Source organism: Diplodia corticola (assembly GCF_001883845.1).
Source record: "Diplodia corticola strain CBS 112549 chromosome Unknown scaffold80, whole genome shotgun sequence".
NCBI lineage: Eukaryota > Fungi > Ascomycota > Dothideomycetes > Botryosphaeriales > Botryosphaeriaceae > Diplodia > Diplodia corticola.
The window spans coordinates 329-21,242 of record NW_017971559.1 but is presented as its reverse complement, the minus strand read 5'-3'; the positions used below and the strand labels follow the sequence as shown (position 1 = coordinate 21,242).

General features: G+C 58.2%; 7 protein-coding genes across 7 annotated transcripts; 3 read left to right on the top strand and 4 right to left on the bottom strand.

Moving 5' to 3' along the window:
* Positions 1-1,489: 1,489 nt before the first annotated feature.
* Positions 1,490-3,439, bottom strand: BKCO1_800007 (endonuclease exonuclease phosphatase family protein; the record flags this gene model as incomplete). Its single annotated transcript, XM_020279188.1, has 2 exons — positions 1,490-2,667; positions 2,758-3,439. 2 exons carry the CDS (start codon positions 3,437-3,439, stop codon positions 1,490-1,492), a joined length of 1,860 nt encoding a protein of 619 aa, XP_020125735.1.
* A 762-nt stretch (positions 3,440-4,201) lies between these two features.
* Positions 4,202-5,667, bottom strand: BKCO1_800006 (nadh-ubiquinone oxidoreductase 49 kda subunit; the record flags this gene model as incomplete). The annotated part of the gene is made up of 2 exons (XM_020279187.1): positions 4,202-4,960; positions 5,014-5,667. The coding sequence occupies 2 exons, from the start codon at positions 5,665-5,667 to the stop codon at positions 4,202-4,204; spliced, it is 1,413 nt and encodes a 470-aa protein (XP_020125734.1).
* Positions 5,668-6,180: 513 nt separating this feature from the next.
* BKCO1_800005 (dna-directed rna polymerase i and iii subunit) lies at positions 6,181-7,472 on the top strand (the record flags this gene model as incomplete). The annotated part of the gene is made up of 4 exons (XM_020279186.1): positions 6,181-6,228; positions 6,278-6,382; positions 6,435-6,834; positions 6,889-7,472. The coding sequence occupies 4 exons, from the start codon at positions 6,181-6,183 to the stop codon at positions 7,470-7,472; spliced, it is 1,137 nt and encodes a 378-aa protein (XP_020125737.1).
* Positions 7,473-8,371: 899 nt separating this feature from the next.
* On the bottom strand, positions 8,372-10,069 carry BKCO1_800004 (uncharacterized protein; the record flags this gene model as incomplete). The annotated part of the gene is made up of 2 exons (XM_020279177.1): positions 8,372-9,814; positions 9,869-10,069. The coding sequence occupies 2 exons, from the start codon at positions 10,067-10,069 to the stop codon at positions 8,372-8,374; spliced, it is 1,644 nt and encodes a 547-aa protein (XP_020125736.1).
* Positions 10,070-11,521: 1,452 nt separating this feature from the next.
* Positions 11,522-12,685, bottom strand: BKCO1_800003 (atp synthase gamma subunit; the record flags this gene model as incomplete). The annotated part of the gene is made up of 5 exons (XM_020279166.1): positions 11,522-11,647; positions 11,701-11,754; positions 11,804-11,883; positions 11,938-12,527; positions 12,627-12,685. 5 exons carry the CDS (start codon positions 12,683-12,685, stop codon positions 11,522-11,524), a joined length of 909 nt encoding a protein of 302 aa, XP_020125739.1.
* A 448-nt stretch (positions 12,686-13,133) lies between these two features.
* On the top strand, positions 13,134-16,150 carry BKCO1_800002 (topoisomerase i; the record flags this gene model as incomplete). The annotated part of the gene is made up of 4 exons (XM_020279155.1): positions 13,134-13,185; positions 13,362-13,597; positions 13,653-15,962; positions 16,016-16,150. The coding sequence occupies 4 exons, from the start codon at positions 13,134-13,136 to the stop codon at positions 16,148-16,150; spliced, it is 2,733 nt and encodes a 910-aa protein (XP_020125738.1).
* A 1,471-nt stretch (positions 16,151-17,621) lies between these two features.
* BKCO1_800001 (nad dependent epimerase dehydratase family protein) lies at positions 17,622-19,166 on the top strand (the record flags this gene model as incomplete). The annotated part of the gene is made up of 5 exons (XM_020279144.1): positions 17,622-17,670; positions 17,720-17,881; positions 17,937-18,500; positions 18,749-19,022; positions 19,088-19,166. 5 exons carry the CDS (start codon positions 17,622-17,624, stop codon positions 19,164-19,166), a joined length of 1,128 nt encoding a protein of 375 aa, XP_020125740.1.
* Between the last annotated feature and the right edge of the window lie 1,748 nt (positions 19,167-20,914).

The following is a 20,914-nucleotide window of genomic DNA, read 5'->3' as shown; positions in this document are numbered from 1 at the left end:
GCTCCGGGCCTGCACCCCCCGCCCTACGCATTTACCCCGCCTCGAGACGTTGGTGGATCCACAGTATCTATGTATGTACATCTCACCCTGTACTACCACATGCTTCTCCCCGTGCGTGAGCCATTTTATTTCTGGGTTTTCACTCCTTACCCGCTCTAAGCGACGACAACTGGCTGCAGCTTGGTAAGCAGCCTGATGATCCCGCAGCCCGCAGAAACAGGAAGTCTTCAGCCGTGACTGCTCGGGCCCGAAGCCTAATGCTCGCATCATCCGAGACGAACGCGGCTATCTGCACCACTGTTCCTCAGACTCTCTGCAAGCCTTCGGAACTTTATCTCCCGACTGTCGACATGCATGTCATGGATACGTTTGGGGACAAACACGGTCGATCGGTTTTCGTCAGCATGCAAGGAGCAGTCAAGTTCATGCGCGCCATTTTTTGCGAACTGTTGAGACTGGACTTCTAGACATCAGCTCAACGCGCCGGCAGGCAGCACCTGTAAGCTTTGCAGCTCCTTTGCTGCTCGCCTTTATTCGATAACGGATTGGTTTGGTCACATTCTGTCTAGCAAGCGCTAGAGTTGCTTCACATGCTTTACACTTCAAAGATACCCGGAGGAGTACACGGTCTCTTCTTCTCCAGGCAGGCCTTATGCGGATACACATTCACTCTTAAAACTTGCATTACGACTCGTCTGGGGCTTCCAGTCTATTTCCAGGTCAACTGGAAGTGTCTAGTGCCACGCTATGGCCTTGTGCAGATCGCTTGTTGTTGGAATTTGTTATCACTGAATCGTGCGACGATCTTGCCTCCTTCGATGCTCGCGCCTCCCTAAACCTAACGTCAGAGCAAGCTCAAAATGGTCCAGTCCTCTGTCTACCATATCTCATAGTGCCTTCAGGCTACGGGCTGAAGCTTGTTCTACAAAGCATCTGATCAGACTTCCCCTTCAGTTGGTGACAGCATTCTCAACCTCGCTACGGCTTTGGTTTCCCATATCTAGCCTGGCATATCTGACCAGTCCAGCTCCTGCCTTTACCCATTCAGAGACCATTCAGAACCTGGTCAGCTACCACGTTACTTTTCTTCACTGCGAGTCGCCAAGTTCCAAAAAGTTGTGGATCAAGACAGATTGCCTTCCCTCAAAGTTCTTTGCTGAACAAGGTCACACACCGACAAACTCATCCATGGCTGTCATAGTGGAACAAAATCTATATCGTCCATCACCTTTGGACCTCCTGATTGGCATTCAACATCTCTCCAGGCTATACTGCCTCTCTCCTCTCTCCAAAGTTTCCGAAGTCAACGATAATCAATATATTAGAAGTACTCGAGTATCTCATCACTGCCTACTATCTGAACCATTTCCAGATTTGTCCCTTAACGCGGCCTACATTTCTCTAGCGCTCAAGCCACCCAGTCATTCCCAAAGCTCCTCAAGGCCTGCATGCCCGCCCTCCCTCCCTCCCTCCCCCACGTCCGTCCCACTCAAACACAAACATTCACCCTCCCCACACTCGGATCATGATCGCTCGCCATCCCCTCCGCCCCCGCCCACGTATTCACATGCACATGCTCAAACTCCACCCCCTTCCCCGCCACCGCCTCGCTCACAAACACATGATCCAACTGCTGACAATTCCCATCATAAAGATACGTATACCTCTCCACCTCCCCCACCCCCGCCACCACATCCGCATCCCTCAATGCACCACTCCCCTCGACAAACCTCACCACCGGCTCCACAAACGCAAACTCGTTGAAATCCCCCGCCACCACGACGCTCGCCAGGGGATCCACCGCCAGCACATCCGCCACGAACCCCGCCGTCGCCTCCGCCTGCGCCCGCCGCACCCCCACCCCGCCGTTCGCCGGCGCCCGCGCGTCGCCCGCCAGCGTGCTCGACCCCCCTTTGCTCGCCCAGTGCACGTTGACGGTCCACAGCCTGCCTTCTCCTTCTTCTCCGTCTCCGTCCAGCGTCCGCCACACGGCCGCCAGCGGCTTGCGGCTGTCGGTCCAGGCGGCGGCGTTGGCGGGGTCGACGCGGCCGGGGTTGAAGGAGAGGGTAGAGGGCGATAGGGGGACGGTCGCCTGCGTGGCGTTGCCCGGGTTGGGGTTGAGGAGGGCGAGGCGGGCGGGGTTGTAGAGGTAGGCGGGGCGGATGTTGGCGCCGGGCTGGCCGCCGTCGGCGTCGGGAAAGGCGGGGTCGATGGAGGCGAAGGCGTAGGCGGGCCCGCCGTGGGAGGCGATGCTGGCGACGAGGGCGGCGAGGGTGCGGTTGGAGGTCGTGATGCCGTCAGAGGTCGCGGGCCCGCTGTCGTCTTGGATTTCTTGGAGGAAGAGGAGGTCCGGGGAGCGGAGGTGGACGGCGATGTGGGAGGCGATGGTGGGGAGGTGCGAGGAGTTGGCCCAGAGGTTGGCGACGTTGTAAGAGGCGAAGGTGAGGCCGGAGCAGGAGTTGGTGGAGGCGAGGGTGGTGGGCGGGGGGAGGGGGGGGGGGGGGGAGGCGAGGACGGCGAGGGCGGTGGTGGGGAGGAGGTAGTAGGAGCCGAAGGCGTAGGTGACGACGCCGGTGATGTCGGAGAGGGTGTCGCCGAGCTTGATGGTGGTGGGGTGCGTGGTGGAGTCTAGGGCGTCGCCGATCATGATGGCTTCCGGGTTGGCGTCTGGTATTGAAGAAGGAGGGAATCGCGATTAGCTTGTTTTCTCTCTCTGCGTTTTTCTCGTGAGTATGGTGTGCTCTTGGGGAGACGTACCGGCATCTGTCATGGTCAGACCGCCCCTCCCGTTCAAGCCCGTCACCGTCCAGTTGCCCCTTACCCACACCTCCCCGTAGGAATTCGGCTTCGCTAGCGCCACCGGCGCCTCGATCGTCACCAGCTCACCGCACAGGCTCTCCCAGAAGTCCATGCCGTACAACTCGGGCTGCAGCGTGGGGTTGACGACGGAGATCTGGCTCTCGTTGTTCGGGACGGCAAAGACGTCGCCACCATCCAGGCTCGAGTACTGCTCCGTCGGCGGTGACCTGACGCCGCCGACGAAGACAGGCTCGACGGCATTTCCGGAGGAGATACGAACGACGTTCTTGGGCGAGGACAGCTCGGTGAGGTAGAGATACGCGGACGAGGATCGGTACTCGGCGACGGTGGCATCGAGCCGGATCTCGTCGCCGACAGTAAGGTTGGCGCCGACACTGCTGGAGAAGACATAGATGGAGTCAGACCCGACGCTTTCGGACGCAGTGGGCGAGCGGATCCAGATGCCCGAGGGTCCTTTGGCGGTGACGAGGCCGGTCACGTTGGTGACGGCTTGGCCTTTGAGTGGCGAGATGAAAGCGTCGCCGTTGATGTCGCTGATGGTGACGGCGGATGCGGTGCGCAGGCACAGCAGCGCCGCGGCGGCGAGACTGGCCCACGAGGTCCCAGGAGAAATCCACATGTTCGAGTACGGCCGGGATGGGCGAAAGGGCTGCTGTCTCCTCCTCTTCCCAACGACGAGGCGCCGCAGCTGCTCGTTATATACATGTCGTCGCCGGCGTCGCCACGTCCAAGCAGGTGCCAAGCAGCCAGTTTCGTGAAACAGAAGGTGTCTGCTCGTTCGAGCTACTCAGCCGCCGTGGAGCGGAGATGAGGCGCCTTGGCGGGCGTGTTCGCGTATCTCGCGCCTGGCCCTCGTTGCGTCCGTGGGCTGTCTCATTGGTCGCGATAACGCTTGGCCCTGCCAGGCACCGCATGAACTGCAACCCGGCCGGCCCCGATGTGTAATTCTTTATAGCCATGTTGTGGCTGCTGTCCGTTATCGTGGTATCCGGATGCTCGGCATTGGACCGTATCGCTTGCCATCATAGTTAAGCGAGGCGGGCGTTGACGCTGAGAGTCATGGCGACGGCTCAAACATAAGGGAGAGAAGTATGCTAGGGCAGTCCGATTCATGGAAATAGAGCTTGCTAGGCCGGAGGAAAGCCACGCTAGACTGGGAACGAGCAGTGAATGTAGAGTTTGACAATGCTCTCTTCGCGGAAGAACGTGACGCTGACCATATATGAACGGCACTGATTGAAAACGCGACTCACAGACACGTAGTGGAACTCAAGGACTGTTCAAAAGGAATTTCATACCGTCTGGTAATCGGCGCTACAAACAAATGTACAAGGTTAGGTTGCCTCTCTGACCCCCTAGTATGCTACTGTCCACCCGTCTTTTACCTGTCGACCTCACCAAACACAAGATCCATCGTACCAATGATAGCCACGGCATCAGCCAACAAGTGACCTCTTGCGATCTGGTCGAACCCGCCCAGGTGGGCGAAACCAGGCGCTCTGATCTTACACCTGTAAGGCCTCTCGCTGCCGTCGCTGACGAGGTAGACACCCATCTCACCCTTCGGCGCCTCAATGGCGCTGTACGTCTCGCCCGGCGGGACCGAGTATCCCTTGCTGTAGAGCAGGAAGTGGTGGATGAGGGCCTCCATGTTCTCCTTCATGGCAGCACGCGGCGGGGGGGCGATCTTGTAGTCCTCGACCTTGACGGGACCGGCGGGCATGTCATTCAGGCATTGGTGGATGATGCGCAGAGACTGTCTGAATTCTTCCATGCGGCAGAGGTAGCGGTCGTAGCAGTCGCCGTTGACGCCGACGGGCACGTCAAACTCGACCTTGTCGTAGGCGTCGTACGGCTGCGACTTGCGGATATCCCACGGCACGCCGGAACCACGGAGCATGACACCAGTGAAACTGTAGTTGAGCGCGTCGGCAGCAGAGACGACACCAACGCCCTTGGTTCTGCCGATCCAGATACGGTTGTCCGTCAGGAGCTCTTCGGTTTCATCGATGCGGTCGCCAAACTGAGTAGCCCACTGGTAAATATCGTCCAGCAAGCCAACGGGAAGATCCTGAGAAACACCACCAGGGCGGACGTACGCAGCGTGGAGACGGGCGCCGGAGACACGCTCGTAGAATTCCTGCAAAGCATTAAACCGACCGCCATTTATCGATTCACGAGTGCCACGCTTACCATCAGCTTTTCACGCTCCTCGAAACCCCACAGGAAAGGCGTCAGAGCACCAACATCCATGGCGTGTGACAGGACGGACATGAGGTGGTTGAGGACCCGGGTGATCTCGCCAAACATGGTGCGAATGTACTTGGCGCGCTCGGGAAGCTCAACGTTCAGCAGCTTCTCGACGGCCAGCGAGTAGCACTGCTCGTTGGTCATCATAGAAACGTAGTCGAGACGGTCGAAGTAGGGCAGAGCCTGCAGGTATGTCCGGTACTCGATGAGCTTCTCGGTGCCACGGTGCAGCAGGCCGACGTGAGGGTCGGAACGGATGATCTCCTCGCCATTGAGCTCCAGAATCAGACGCAACACGCCGTGGGCGGCCGGGTGCTGGGGCCCGAAGTTGACAGTGTAGTGGCGGATCTTGCGGCCCTTCGCATCGGCCTCCTCCTGGTGAAGGGTGGTCTCGTTGATGGGGGTCGCGTAGTCCTCCTCGGTCTCGATGAGATGGGTGGTGGGCAGGGGCTCGGCGTAGTGGCGCGGGATCGAGGTCGAGATGCTGCGGGCGAGGTTGCTGTAGCGCGGGAGGGCGCTGCGCGTGGCCGGGGCGCGGGAGGCGACGGCGAGCCTCCGCGCGGTGTGACCGGCGATTCTGGCGAGGGAGACGGGCATTGTCGCTGGTGGGAACAATGCCGGGCCCTGTGCAGGTCGATTGTCGGGGGCGACGAGTGGTAGAGTGGAGAGGCGATGAGCGGGAGCTGGGTATCCGAATGATGAGGTCGACGATTCAAATCCACGACGATTGGCTAGCCGGCCTGCGCTGCCCCGTGCGAAACCATGGCCAACAGCCACCCCGCGAAATCCAGGGAATGGGCTCGCACGAAAGCGATTGTGCTTCGCTGAAGCTAGAGAAAGCCAAAGGATGAGATGAGTGCATCCTTCCGGGGATCATGTCACTGGCACAAGTGATATTTGAGCACGAGTCGTCGTCGTCATTCGAGCCTGTCCGTCGTGTTGCGGCCAGGCTTTCGCACGCCTCCCGGGCATGCTGCAGAGCCGAGTTGCAGGGCGGTGACAGGCGGCAGTTTCTCGGCCGCAGTTCTCCCGCCACAGAAGTTCAGAGCAGTCGCAACTTTTTTCGATGCGCCGACAGCAGTAGACTGCACGAAGACTCGCCCAGACGCCATGGTTCAAAAGCATCAGCCGACCCAGCAGGAGCTGGAGCGCCGCCGGGTATGCTCATCTTGGCCCTTCTCAATCACGCTTTGCTAATTCACCGCAGCTCGTCGGCGTCCATGCTGAGCATGTCTCCAACATCTCTTCCACCGACTTCCCCGGCCACTTCCCCGGCGAGGACCACAAATGGAGCCTGGAGAAGTTCAAGCAGGTACGCGCTGGCCGCCGAGCTTCTCGAGTCGTACAATGCTCATGCCTCCTAGAACTTCCACGTCGACTTCCACCGAAACGAGCAGTTCGACGCCCAGTTCTCTCTCGTCGGCATTGACGCCGCCATCGCCAACGCCTTCCGCCGTATCCTGATCGCCGAGCTCCCCACGCTCGCTATTGAGGATGTGTATATCATCAAGAACACCTCCATCATCCAGGACGAGGTGCTGGCCCACCGCCTAGGTCTGATTCCGCTCAAAGGAAACCCCGAGGCTATCAGAAACATGACCTGGTACAAGAAGCCCGAGAGCGGCGAATCCGAGGAAGCCGCGCACACCGATTACAACACTGTCGTCATGGAGCTCAACGTGCAGTGCGACTGGGCGCCGGATGCGAGGGAACTGGCTAAGAAGGGAGAGACGGACCCGAAGAAGCTTTTCATCAACTCCAGCGGTACGGCACGCAATTCCCCATGTTCTACCACATCAATGCTGACGCGACCCACAGTATACGCATCCCAAATCAACTTCGTCCCCACCGGCCGCCAGACCGAGCTCTTCGCCGGCGAAGGGGCCATCCAGCCCGTCCACCCGGACATCCTGATCGCGAAGCTGCGGCCGGGCCAGAGCATCAACCTCTCGATGCACTGCATCAAGAGCATAGGCGCGGACCACGCCAAGTTCTCGCCCGTCGCGACCGCCACCTACCGCCTGCTCCCGCACATCCAGATCCTGCAGCCCATCCTCGGCGCCGACGCGCACAAGTTCGCGCGCTGCTTCCCCGCCGGCGTCATCGCCGAGGAGACGGTCACCGCCGCCGAGGCGGCCCAGCCAGGCTCGCCGTACGCTGGCCACGAAGGCGAGAAGAAGGCCGTCGTCGCCAACCCCTTCAACGACACCGTCACCCGCGAGGTCCTGCGCCACGACGAGTTCAAGGACAAGGTCAAGCTCGGCCGCGTGCGCGACCACTTCATCTTCAGCGTCGAGAGCTCCGGCCAGTTCGACAGCGACGACTTGTTCATCCAGAGCGTCAAGGCGCTCAAGGTCAAGTGCGAGATCATGAAGAGGAACATGGCGAACCTGATGAGGTAGTCTCCCTTGCTCTCTCTCTCCCGGTATACCCTTCCTCCCCTAGAAAATGGATTTTGCATAGCCAAGGCGTTTCGGATTGGATTTGAATGGTGCGAGCGGACATTGCTCGATGTTTTCGATGTTATTTCACGGCGATGGGATCACAAAGGGGAATAGAATAGTCCTGGGGGGTGTGACTTTTCTGCTTTCTGCGATCAAAAGTTACATCTGTGATTTATAGAAGTCGGTGAATGGGAATGTAAAAAAGATGCTTTCCTGGTCTCTAAATCTGGGCAACGGACTGTCGAGCATTTCCACACCCCACTACCAAGAATCAATCGAATACAACTGCAGAACTTCTCTGAAAGTCAAAATCTCTAGGGTTCGTGTCTTCTCAAAAATATCGTGCTATCGCTGAAGGGTATCTCCGTCTTGGCAAGCTCTACAAACATTATGGGGGTGTTGATCAAAAAGAAGAAGAAAAAAAGGGGGAAATCAAAATGCCTGCCAATACCTACGCTCTTTCGCTTTCGCTCTCTCGTTCCCGCTCTCGCTCTCGTACATACATACAGTGCTACTATGCCGCTCTTCTCTCGTTCAATGATCCGCCTGACGGGCCGTCTCGTCTCGTTGTCGTCAATCATCTCGTACTCTTTCGCTCATAATATTCACAACCAAGCTCGAACGGAAAGGGGATGGAAGGAAACCAAAAAAGGAAAAAAAAAACAAGGGTGAGAAGGGAAATTGGTCAAGGAGTGAGGATAGAAATTCCTCTACTTCCTCCAATAGGGCAAACGAAAACAACGAGCGCGTCGTGCCGTGTGATTGTTGATGTGCGTTTGTTCGTTCGTTGGAAAAAAGGGCGCGCGCGCGCGCCCGATCATACCACGACGACGACGACGACGACGACCAACCATTCTTCACGCCTCGCACTCCTGCAACGCCAGCCTAGCCAGCTCGCGGCAGCCGCTCGGGTCGAAGCGCTCCCGCGCCCACATCCTCTTCCTGCCCTCGCGGATGCGGTCCTCCTTCTGGCCGGGAGTCATGCCGCGGCTGTTCGAGACGGTAGGGGAAGAAGCAGCAGCAGCGTCGCCGCCGTCGCCACCGCCGTGCGTAGCGGTTGTCGCGTCAGTCGACAACGACAGTGCGGGCGCGAAGACGCCGCTGCGTCGCCTGTTCTCCTCGACCGCACCGCCCGAGTTCGTGGCCGTGGCTTCGGACCACGCGGAATTAGAAGGAGAAGCAGCCGTCGCCGTGGACGTAGACGTGGACGAACCCGACACGGAGCGGCTGGAGGCCGGGCTGTGGGAGCCGCCGGCCTTGAGCAGCTGGATGGCGAGCAGGTGCGAGACGAGCTGGGCGCGGAACGCGGACAGGTCGCCGTTGTAGTGCTGGATGCGGGCGGCGAGCGGCAGCGGCAGCAGGCTGGTGCTGGAGAGGTCGCGGGGGAAGAGCAGGCACGGGCAGGGATGCGTGCGCTCGAGGGGCGTGCGGGCGGCGACACGTGCGGGCGTGGGAGTGGTCGGGTCCGCGTCGTTGCCGTGCGTGTTGTTCCTGTTGGCGGCGGCGGCGGCGTCGTGGTCCTCGTCATCGTCGGTGTCGTCGTAGTCGCTTAGCTGGCGCTGTCGCTGCTGCTGCGAGGAGCGAGGCGTCGTCGCCCATTGGATGGGCGTGCCTTCGACCATGTCCACGAAGCCGTGCGTCTGCGGCGGGGGCGTCTGAGGAGGGGGCGTCTCCGGGGGCGGGAACTGGAAGGCGGTGTCGAGGCCGTTGTTGTTTTTCTTGTTGTTGCGGCTGGGCGTCTGCGCTGGCGAGTCCGTGTGAGCGCTCTTTTCGGAGAGCAGCGAGTCGCTGGACCTGGCCTTGCGAACTTGGAGCGGCGATGGGCGCTTGATGCTTGGCGGCTCGACGGAGAGGTAGTTGTTCTCCGGCTTGTGGTCACGTTTGTCGTCGGTGAAGGGGTCGGAGTGGATATCTTCAGCCCACGAGACGTCGGTCACGAGCGAGTCCGTCCGAGAGTGCTTCGAACTGTTGAAAGAGTGACGCCTCGAGGCCGAAGACGACAGGTCGAATGCATCGAAGGTTGAAGTGAGGTCCCACATGCTGGGTACGGGCTGCCTGCCTTTAGGCTGGTCATCCTGGGCTGGCAGGCTGAGGGACAGTTTCGGCGGCGACTGCGGGCGGTTCTCGTCTTGTTGAATGGGTAGAGGCTCCGGCAGCGTGGCAAGCGCCTTGTTGTAGAACTCTTCAGACTGCTGGAGAGAAGGCACGCGCGCCACTGAATGATTGTGCATTGACCGCGCCAGGGAGTCGTACGACAGGGCGGCGTAGAAGTAAAGGAAAGTGCGGACCAGAGGGTGATGCTGCAATGACTATTGTCAGTGGCACGCAAGAGAGCAAAGGGCAAGGAAACGTACATCCGAACAATTCTTGTCAAGAAGTTCCAGGCATTTGGAAGCGCACTGCCGGTAGCGACGGTCGAAGTAGAGGTGCTTCACCTCGTTCAACATCTTGCGCAGGTCACCTTTGCCCTCATCCGACGGCGGCACGTGCAAACCGAACGTGGGGACGGTCGCGAGGCCATTGTAGCGGGTGCCGATGTCCCGCGTCGGGATCATGGTTGCTGCTTAGTGCGAGGAGGACGGCGCGCAGCAGAGTCGGGGAATTCAGTCAAATCCGAGGCTAGGGGGTATAGTGAGGCGGGCTCTCGGTGTTGACAAGGTCTTGGACGCGGTCGGCGAGAAATCGGGGGTTGCTGCGCGCGGCGACTGCCGGGACAAAGAGCGTCACGACAAGAGCGGTGACCAGCCTCCAAAAATGTGGATCTGGCGCAAAAATATTACCCCGGACGCGGATCGCTGACCGGTAAAAGGCTCTGACGGGAAGAACGGGGTCTCCAGGTCTTCGTGAGGCTCTAAGGCTTCAGGTCAAATGCCCCTTGGAGATGCAAAACGGGAAACTTTGGTGGTTACACGGCTTCCATATCCAGTAATTGCCCATGCAGGCCGTCCAAACAAAATCACACCGTCTCCATTTTTTGTGAGGCGCCCTGTGGCTTGCATAAAACAGGGCATATCCGTCCGTTTCAGATTATGCCGGTTGGACGAGGCGCTGGGACCGCAACACCATGCTCCCTACTTGCGTTATCGTCGAGTAATCGAAGCGCGGCAGCTGCCTTGCAGAACTTGGTACACCTCGAGGGCCTCGGCACATTCCAACCGTCCGCATATTTCCGCAACCAGAGGGCAGTTGATAAAGGTTTGATTGGCTCAAAATATTTGGCCAACCGCTGTGATCCAGCCCATCTGTGATGGTTGGGGCCTTCAGATACCGTGATGCATCCGGCTTTAGGCTTTCCATTTGGGGGCCCTGGGTCGAATACACAATCCCTGACTGATGTCGCCTGTCCGCTGCCACACCCCGGCCCGAGGAGCGCAGGCATCGAACGACTCTTTGGCCCACAGGCATGCTATCTCACCTACCCATTGCACTCACAGTGATCCCACCTCTACCGAGCTAGGTATCCATCTTGCCCTTTGTGTTGATCATGCTCAGCACATAACTTCCATGCCCCCTGCTCTTGGTTAGACTTGCCACAGAGCTGATTAACCCTTCGGTTGCATCGTATTCCGGACCAGCGCATCACGTCCTCCTCGGCACCTGGAGATCCGCTCCCCTTGATTTGGTTTAGGGCGACCAGCCGGGATGTGGGCAGATAAAATCGCTAGGAATCGTCTGGGTTTATATAGTCAATTAGGAGGGTCAAGGTCAACGAGTCACACCCCTTGTGGACAGTAGAGTCTAGTGCTACAACCTGAAACTCTTGAACGGCTGCTGGCATTGTCAGCTGTTTCAGACATACCCGCTTCAGCACCAGAAGTCGGATTGGCTGCACTCACAAAAGCTTGTGCTTAGCTATTTCCCCAATGTATTTCTCACAAAACGTTTGCTCAATGTTGGGATATCAGACAACGGTTGTATTCTACATACACGCAATCGGGTGATTTGACCTAAATTCCGGCATCGACGGAATGGGATTTTTTCAATAGATGCTGTCAAATCTATCTCTCTTACTCCTCGGAAGCGGCGGCACCAGTAATGATCTCGACAAGTTCGCCAGTAATGACGGCCTGGCGAGTACGGTTGAAGAGGATCTGGAACTTGTTGATCATGTCGCCGGCGTTCTTGGAGGCGTTCTACAGGCAAAGTCAGTACCCAGCCATATCTTGGAATGGTCCATATCACTCACGTCCATGGCGTTGCGACGAGCGGACTGCTCGCAGGCGTGACCCTCAGCCAGAGCCTAGAACATGTCAGAAGCGTCCCATAGTTGATTAGAACAAGTCTCGTACCCAGTAAAGAGAGTTGGCCAGAGCGTATTCACGGAGGTTGGGGAGGGTGAAGTCCTCGATCTCGAACGCGGAAAGGTTCTCTAAGCGACATCAGTACATGATATTCCACGGGGGGCACCGGACCGAAAACTAACCGGACTGGGTAATGGCCTCCTCCGAGAAAGCGTCAATGGTGACGGGCTCGTAAGCCTGCGCGTTGACGAATCTGTTGTAGGCAATCTTGACGGAACCGTAGTCACCGGGGAGACGGGCAATCTGGTCCGCAACGGCGGTAGCGTCCGCGAAGGTAGGAATGTCCTTCCCGATACCGGCAAAGCTGAGCTGGATGTTCTTGGCATTGCCTCTGCTCAGCTGCGACTTGCACTTCTCGCCGAGGATGACGAGCTCCGTGTCAGGCTTCTCCAGCAGGACCCTGCGCGTGTACCTGGACAGACCCGAGTGGATACCACCGCAGAGACCCTTGTCGGAGCTGCAGATGATGAGGAGGTCCTTCTTGCCCGACTCCTCGAGCGGCTTGGTCTCGGCCTGCTCGAAGACGGCGTTGGAAGCCTGGCCGTAGGTACGCGACGACTCCATGGCGCGCTGGGCGCGGGTGAGCTTGGTGGAGGCGACGATTTTCATGGTCTTGGTGATTTTCTCGATGTTGCGAATCGACTTGAGACGGTCCTCGATCTCACGCAGGGTGGCATAGTTGGCAGCGGCGGCGACATTGACGGTCGCGGGGCTAGCAATTGGACGCGCAGAGTCAGTATCTGATGCCAATTGCATCGAATCGAGGACGGAGCGCAGGGCGGGCGTGGGCGCGGGCGATCGGAAGGCCTACCGGGCGACGGCCGCTTGGCCAGCTCGCAGAGCCGGGCGGGCAGCTCTCGAGAGCATCATTGCGGCTGGGAGAGAGCGGAGGGCTGGGTGATGAGCGGACGATGCGAACCGACGTGGGCGTGGTGCTCCGGATGGTCGGCGGAGAAGATGTTGCGCTCTCAACCTCACGGCGAGGTTGCGGTGATTCGCTAGTGCCGTGGCCACGTGATCAAGCCGGGCCAGAATCGAAGGGTTCCTCTTAAGCTCCCTTTGTACACCCGCTCCCTTCTCTTCGCTTTCCAGTGTGCACTTTTGCCCGCTGCGGTCCGCCATCATCGCCTGCCTTCAATTACCCGTGTCCGCGCGCGTCGGCCTTCGCTGGCTCACGCCCACCACTCTCCCCCAGCCAGCAACACTAGGTTCGCGCATCTTCGCCAGACTCGGTGCCACTCAGCGGGCTGTCGCAGCTGAGCGCAGACTCGGATTCCCTTTCGCACGATTCCCCGCCACACGTCGCCCGCCTCGCATCATGTCCTCCTCCGACAGCGACACGCCCCTCGTCAAGGGCAAGGCCAACGGCGGTACGTCACGTCCCGTATCCACTCGTTCGGCTGAAATGCGCCGGTGGCACCCAGTTTGCTCCCCTCATGCGCCACCTGCTTTCCACGCCTCCCCTCACACCTGCGTGCCCGCTTGCACCTCACCTGCCTTTGTTTGTCTTGCCTCCCTGCATTGCTGACTGTTGTCGTCCTCCCAGCCATGTCTGCCCACACCATACCCAAGAGCGTGGACACCATCATGGACAAGCAAGTGCCTTCGAACGGTCAGAACGGTCAGCTCGAAGTCGACATATCAATACGCAATGGCCCCGTCCGAGAAATGGACATCGACGAGCCGAACGGTGTCGCCAACGGGAAGCGGAAGCAGCGCGCGAGCATCAACGGGAAAAGCTACAAGGAATCCTCCAGCTCAGACGAGGACGATAAGCCACTGGTTCGTCCCCCTGCATCCCATCTGTGCGCTTCACTTGCGCTGATGTCTTCTACAGAGTAAGCGGCGCAAGACCTCGTCCCCCAAGGCGACTTCAGCTTCAGATTCCGAGTTGAGCGACGTACCCTTGGCGAAGACGACCGCAAGGCAGCAGCTGCCCCCGAAGATCAAGCCAGCGGATGTAGGCGAGTCTTCTGACTCCGACATTCCTCTCGGGCGAAAGCTTGCGGATGAAAAGAAGCACATTGAGCAGGCTGCTGAGAAGGAAGCCAAGGCTATCCGCGCGGCGGAAAAGAAGGCGCCCGCCAAGAGAAAGCCCCAGAAGGTGGAAAGCGAGAGCGACGATGACGTTCCGCTATCGAAGAAGAAAAAGCCGGTTGCTAGAAAGGCCAACGGGGTGAAGAAGGAGGAGTCTGACGACGACCTCCCTCTAAGCAAAAAAGCACCTGCTGCTAAGAGAGGCAAGGCGAAGGTGGCCGAACCCAAGAAGGCCACCAAGGGCAAAGCTGCCGCAAAGAAGGAGACGGACGACGACGAGGAGGCTGATGCTGAGGAAGAGGAGTACAAATGGTGGGAGGATCCGACCAAGGGCGACAACTCCATCAAATGGCAGACACTGGAGCACAATGGTGTCGTCTTTCCGCCGGAATATGAGCCTCTTCCACAGAACGTCAGGCTCAAGTACAACGGAATCCCCGTCACCCTGCACAAGGACGCCGAGGAAGTTGCCACTTTCTTCGGATCGATGCTGAACTCGACCCACAACGTTGAAAATCCCACATTCCAGAAGAACTTTTTCCACGACTTCAAAGAGGTATTGGACAAGACTGGTCACGCCAAGGGTCCGGACGGCAAGAAGATCAAAATCGAAAAGTTCGACAAGTGCGATTTCAAGGACATCTACGAATACTACGCGGCCCAACGCGACGCCAAGAAAGCGCTGCCCGCAGCGGAGAAGAAAGCTTTGAAAGCAGCAAAGGATGAAGCTGAAGCGGCCTACATGTTTTGCCAGTGGGATGGTCGCAAGCAAAAGGTTGGCAACTTCCGCGTCGAACCGCCCGGCTTGTTCCGTGGTCGTGGTGAACACCCGAAGACGGGCAAGGTCAAGAAGAGGGTTCTGCCAGAGCAGATCACGCTCAACATTGGCAAGGATGCGAAGGTTCCCCCACCGCCGGCTGGTCACAAGTGGAAGGAAGTCAAGCATGACCAAACAGGCACCTGGCTCGCCATGTGGCAAGAGAACATTAACGGTGCCTACAAGTACGTCATGCTTGCCGCGAACTCCGATATCAAGGGCCAGAGCGATTTCAAAAAATTCGAAAAGGCGCGAGAGCTCAAGAAGCACATTGATCGCATTCGGAAGGATTACACCCGCGACCTCAAATCTGAAGTCATGGCAGATCGCCAGCGTGCCACGGCTGTTTACCTCATCGACAAGTTCGCTCTCCGTGCCGGAAATGAGAAGGGAGAGGACGAGGCAGATACCGTTGGCTGTTGCTCGTTGAAGTATGAGAACATCACGCTGAAGCCGCCGAACACGGTAGTGTTTGACTTTCTCGGAAAGGACAGCATTCGCTTCTACGACGAGGTCGAAGTCGAGCCGCAGGTGTTTAAGAACCTGAAGATTTTCAAGAAGGCGCCCAAGAAGGATGGCGACGAAGTCTTCGATAGACTGACCACTTCAGGTCTGAACAAATATCTCAGCACTTACATGCAGGGCTTGACGGCAAAGGTTTTCCGTACCTACAACGCCTCATACACCATGGCAAGGCTGCTCAGGGAGATGAAGTCGATCGGAAGCATTGCCGAAAAGGTCAAGGATTACAACGAAGCCAACCGGAAGGTTGCCATCCTTTGCAACCACAAGAGAACTGTTGCTGCCAATCACAGTAATCAGATCGAGAAGATGCAGGAGAAGATCAACGGTCTCCGGTATCAGCAGTGGCGCGTCAAGCAAATGATGATTGACCTCGACAACAAGATCAAGAAGAAGAAGGGAGCAGAGTACTTTGAGCTCCCCGAAGACCTCACTCAAGAATGGGTCGAGCAGCATCAGCAGGCACTCGTTGAGGAGCAGCGTGACAAGATCAAGAAGAAGTTCGAGAAGGAAAACGAGAAGCGGGTGGCCGATGGTGAGAAAGAGATGAAGGCCAAGGAGCTCCAAGAACGTCTCGAAGTCGCAGACGACCTGGAGAAGAAGTTCAAGAAGGAGAACAAGACGAAAAAGATTGAGGCTGAGGGCAAGGGCGTCACGGTGGACAAGCTGGAAAGTAAAGTCGAGCAGTTACAGCAGCGCATCGAGACGGCGAAGGTGCAGCTGGAGGACAAGGATAACAACAAGGAAGTTGCGCTTGGCACGTCTAAGATCGTAAGTGTGGCTGAGATGTGCCGGGAAGATGGCTGTACTAATGCTTGGTGTAGAACTACATCGACCCGCGCCTCACGGTGGTGTTCTCCAAGAAGTTCAACGTGCCGATTGAGCGTTTCTTTTCCAAGACGCTGCGCGAGAAGTTCGACTGGGCAATCAAGTCGGCCGGTGAGGACTGGGAGTTCTAGGGGCCGGCACAGTAGCACAACCATCTCTTCCCAGTTTTAGCTCCCATTGCATTCCTTTTTGCTTTATCGGCGTCTGGTGCAGGGTAGAAGGCTTGCAGTTCTCACGCCGCCGGCTGCTATTTTTCCTGAGATCTCTTGAAAAGGCAAGTGGTGTTTTGGTTTTTCGACGGGCGTGCGGCAGCGTGGACCCTCGCTGCAGGGGCACGGCTTGGCCCTTGTGCGGCATCTCTTGAAGCGAAGGCAGGTGGGGTAGGCCTGCATTGGGCAGGTGCAATAAAAGGATGGCATTGCATCTGCATAGCGGCCGGCAAGCTACAGCCGTCGGGGCGTTTGGCATGGAGCGGTTCATTGGGCTCTCAGCGTGGTTTTTGCGAGGGATTCGGAGTGGCAGCTCTCCACACTGGGGACCCGGCGGCCGCTCATGCAGGTGCGGGACGATCTCTGTGTGTGCCACTGACGGGTCACTGCAGGCTGGGTGTGCCTCATCTGGCATGACATATATAGAGAGAAGCTAGGAACAAAAGTTTCAGTGGGCGTGCATGTCTTTGGCAAGTGGCGTGCAATCTGGGCATGGTCGCGCGGAGGGGGAGATGGCGCCGCCACCGATGACGGCCCTCGACGGGAACGGGAAAACCCAAAAAGCCGCGCATCGCAGGCGTGCAGATCGATAGGGCTTTTTGGAATGCCGGCCAGGAGGCGCATGCGGGGCGCGAGGACAGGGCCCCGTCGGGCGGGCACCTGGGGCCACGCAGGCAGGCAGGCAGGCAGGCAGGCAGGCGGGCGGGCAGGCGGGCAGGCGGGCAGACCCTCGCCGGGCGGCGTCTGGCGTCTCGCACACGTCCGGGCCTGGGGCGCGATGGCGCAATGGCGAATTGCGTGCAGCGTCGGATCCTGAGAGTCGCCGTCGACGGAGAGGCTGGCCGGGGAGCGGGAGTGCCTGGCGCAGCGGCTCACCTGACCCTGTTATCGGCGCGTGCAGCGCTTGCGTTCTGCTGGGAAGATGGCTTGAGCGTGCAGAGGTGTGCCTGAGCGCGGCGGCGCCCCGCTGCGACGGCGAGGGCAGCACACGCCGGGTCGCACAGAGGGCGCGCAGTCGCAAAAAATGAAGCTTAACGGGGCTGCATGATCGGAGCTGCATCATCGCCATTTGGCGCGGCCACTGGGAAATTTGCTGATCTGCTGCCCGTGAGCGCAGCGCGGCCGGTCATTAAAGCAAACCTGCCCCCCGGGCTAGCAGGCAGACAGCAGGCCAGCCAGTGTGCCCGAACAATCACATCCCTCCCCCTCGCCCAAGCCCGCACCGCTCCCGCGCTCTCCTCGACACCGCCCTCCCAGACCACGCCAATTGCACCGCACGCCCACCGCCCACTCCCGCCCAGCCCACCACGACCGCTCTCCCAGCTCGCGCCCTCTCGCCCCAGCACCGCTCCTGCTCGCCCTCGCCCAGCCACGACAGAGCCCGACCATCACCATGGCCGACCCCGCCGACAAGCCCTCGGTGCTGATAATCGGCGGTCTGGGTGCGTAGCTCGCTCTGCTCCCGCTGCCGGCCACGGCTAACTTTTGCAGGCTACACCGGCCGCTTCCTGGCGAAGCACCTCCACGACGCCCAGCTGGCCTCGGACGTGCGCATCGTCGACAAGCACCTGCCCGAGCTGGCATGGCTGGCCCCCGAGTTCGCCGACGCCTGCTCGCGCGAGAAGTTCATGCAGGCCGACGCCTCGCGCGAACGTGAGTAGCCGCGCGCCCTGATCCCTCCTCCCCCGCCGCCCGCTAAGCCGTGCAGAATCCCTCACCCGCATCTTCGACCGCGCCGACGGCAAGCAGTTCGACTATGTCTTCAACTGCGGCGGTGAGACACGCTACTCGCAGGAGGACGAGGTCTACAAGATGCGCTCCTACGCCCTTTCCATGGCCGTCGGCGGAGAGGCCGCCCGCCGCAAGGTCAAGGCCTTCGTCGAGCTCAGCACCGGCATGGTCTACAAGCCCGAGGCGCCGCCGCGCAAGGAGACGGACAAGTTGAAGCCGTGGCTGAAGATGGCCAAGTGGAAGCTGCAGGCCGAGGAGGATCTGGCCAAGATCGAGGGCTTGAACCTGATCATCATGCGCCTGCCGCACGTCTACGGCCCCTACACCAGCAAGTTCCTGGCAACCGCTCTCTGCATGGCTCGCGTCTACCAGTCGCTTGGCAAGGAGATGAAGTGGCTGTGGAAGGACGAGCTCCGCTCCAACACGGTTCATGTCGAGGATGTCGCCCGCGCGTTGTGGACCGCGGCCGATTGGTACCACAAGAAAGCAGAGCCGAAGCCCAAGCCAGCCATATTCAACGTCGTCGACCACACCAACACCTGTGAGTACCTCCCCGTCCCTCAAGAATCTGCTGCGTTGGCAAGCGAAAAATTGCATTGGACTCTTGCCCCACCCGCTCGCGCTCGTCTCGAGCAATGCCGGCGCACATGCTTGGCGGTCCGGCCATCTGAACTCCGCTTCTTTAGCGTGTTCTGTGCTTTGCGTTGTGCACCGCTGCTCTGTCTTGTGCCACAGGGTCCAAGCAAACCGCGTTCGCGTTCGGCATTGCTAATAGGACCGTGCGTACAGCTCAAGGAATCCTGGCAAACTTAATACACGAGACCTTCAACATCCCGACCGGTTTCCACGGCACCCTTATTTCCGCGTTTGCCCGTTTGAACCTAGAGCACGTCGTCGACGACGTCAACGATGAGACACTCGATCCCTGGGCGGAACTGCAGGAGAAGGCTGGCATCTCCAAGGCTAACCCCAATCCGCTGAGCCCCTTTATGGAAAAAGAAATCCTCAAGGATACCGATCTCAGCATGGACGGCAGTCTCTTTGAGCAAGAGACTGGATTTGAGTAAGTCTAATGCTTGCGAGACGAATCAAAGGGGGCTGCGAAACTAATGGGCCGGTGTGCAACAGATACAAGCACCCCATCCTCACAAAGGACAAGCTTGAGGACGTCGTAGAAAGTTACAAGCGAATGGGCTGGTGGCCATAACAGGCTCGCCTGACGACAACCGAAATCCTTTCCTGCTGACTTGACATTTGCTCGACGCTCATACAGTGGACGGCTGACCCAATTACGAATGCAACACATTGACCCGACGTCCTTCGATAAAATCCCAACCACCTCTCCAACAATTACTCATCCGACCTCCCTTGCTCTTGGACAAGCTCATACAGCCAACGTCAAACCCTCATTTACCAAGATACCCCTTGCGCGAGCTCCAGACATCTACATTACAACATTCAAATCCGAACGACGAGACGGCCTTTTATTACCACTTTGCACCTCCTGAAGTCCTCCCAGACTTGGAGTCCGATCCCACAAGAGGGCTTCCGTTTGTCCTGTCATACAACAAACCCCCAGTTTGGCAGCAGTGGGGACATTCGTGCTCGAAACTCCCCTGGAGCCGAGAACGAAGGTCCACTGCACTCTTACTCTCCCCCATCACCAGGTCAGCCGCGCCTCCGGCATGCCTTGACGTGTGTCCGTGGTGCCCCCGGGGTGCAACTTGGCCAAGATAATTCAGACATTTGGACTCGTTGCGCCTCAAAGTCAGCGAGAACAAGAATTGGGAGTCGCACACTTCATCTCCCCCCCTCCTTAGGCCGGCTCATTTCGAGCATGGTAGAGATGGGGAGGGGGTGCTGATGAGGGGGCTTCTGGCCATTTCCGATGTTTTTGATCATTATTTTGGATGTGCCGCTTATCGTCGGAAGTATCTCCAGCTATCAGCTGAAAAAGAGTCAGGGATGCTTTTTTTGCCTGGCGAAGAGCGTCATGGGTGTGGTGGCATTCTCTGGTTTGTGCATAATATCGGAGCGTTCTGTTTTTGCCATGTGCGCGCGCGTGTGTGTGTGTGTGTGTGTGTGTGATTTCCAATGCCCCCCGCCGCGTGCTCTGGCTGCTACTGCGTCATGCCGTGTGTTGTTTTCTTTTCTATCTCTTTTGTTTTCCTTACCATCTCGAACCTAACCAGCGCCGTCGTTTTCGGTTACTACTTCCCGATTACGCTGCTGCTGCTGCTGTTGTCTATCTCCTGCCCGATCTCTTTAGTCGTTCACAATGTCCGAGAGCCTATATAGTTGGAAAGAAAGGGAAGGATTGTCGGGAAGGGGTAGGAAGGGTTGTACATACATACATACATACATAACATTTTAGAGAGACGATCTCCGGGAAAAAGAAAGCTCGCGGGCGGGGGAAAATCGAAAAGGAAAGAAAAGTCATAGCGGGATCTCGAAAATACTCCTCCTCCTCCTCCTCCTCCGCAGTTTGGTGACGAAAAAAAAAAGAAATTGGCCTACGGCGATCCTTTTGTGTGTGTGTATGTGTGTGCGCAGATGAAGCAAGTATGCCGACGCAAAAAGTGAGGCTTAAACAACGGCATGCATTTTTCTTCACAAGTAGGCAGCTAAAGCGGATATCCGAATGTAGATGGGGGGGGGAGCATCAAAACGCATCCAGATGTAGTATATTCCGCTACCCACACAATGTAGGTGAGACACGATTTCTTCCGCCGTCCCACTGTGCCGCTCTCCTTTTCTCCTTCTTTCTCTCTCTTCCTCCTTCCTCTCCGTGCTGCCGCCGTCGTTTCGCGCGCGCGCTGGACTATATGACGATATGACGATATGACGATGACGATGACGACCACGACGACGACGCCGAATGACGGTCGTTGCCGATCATCCAGCAGCTCCAATTTCTAAGCATCGTATGATACATACGACCGATTGCGGGGTGGG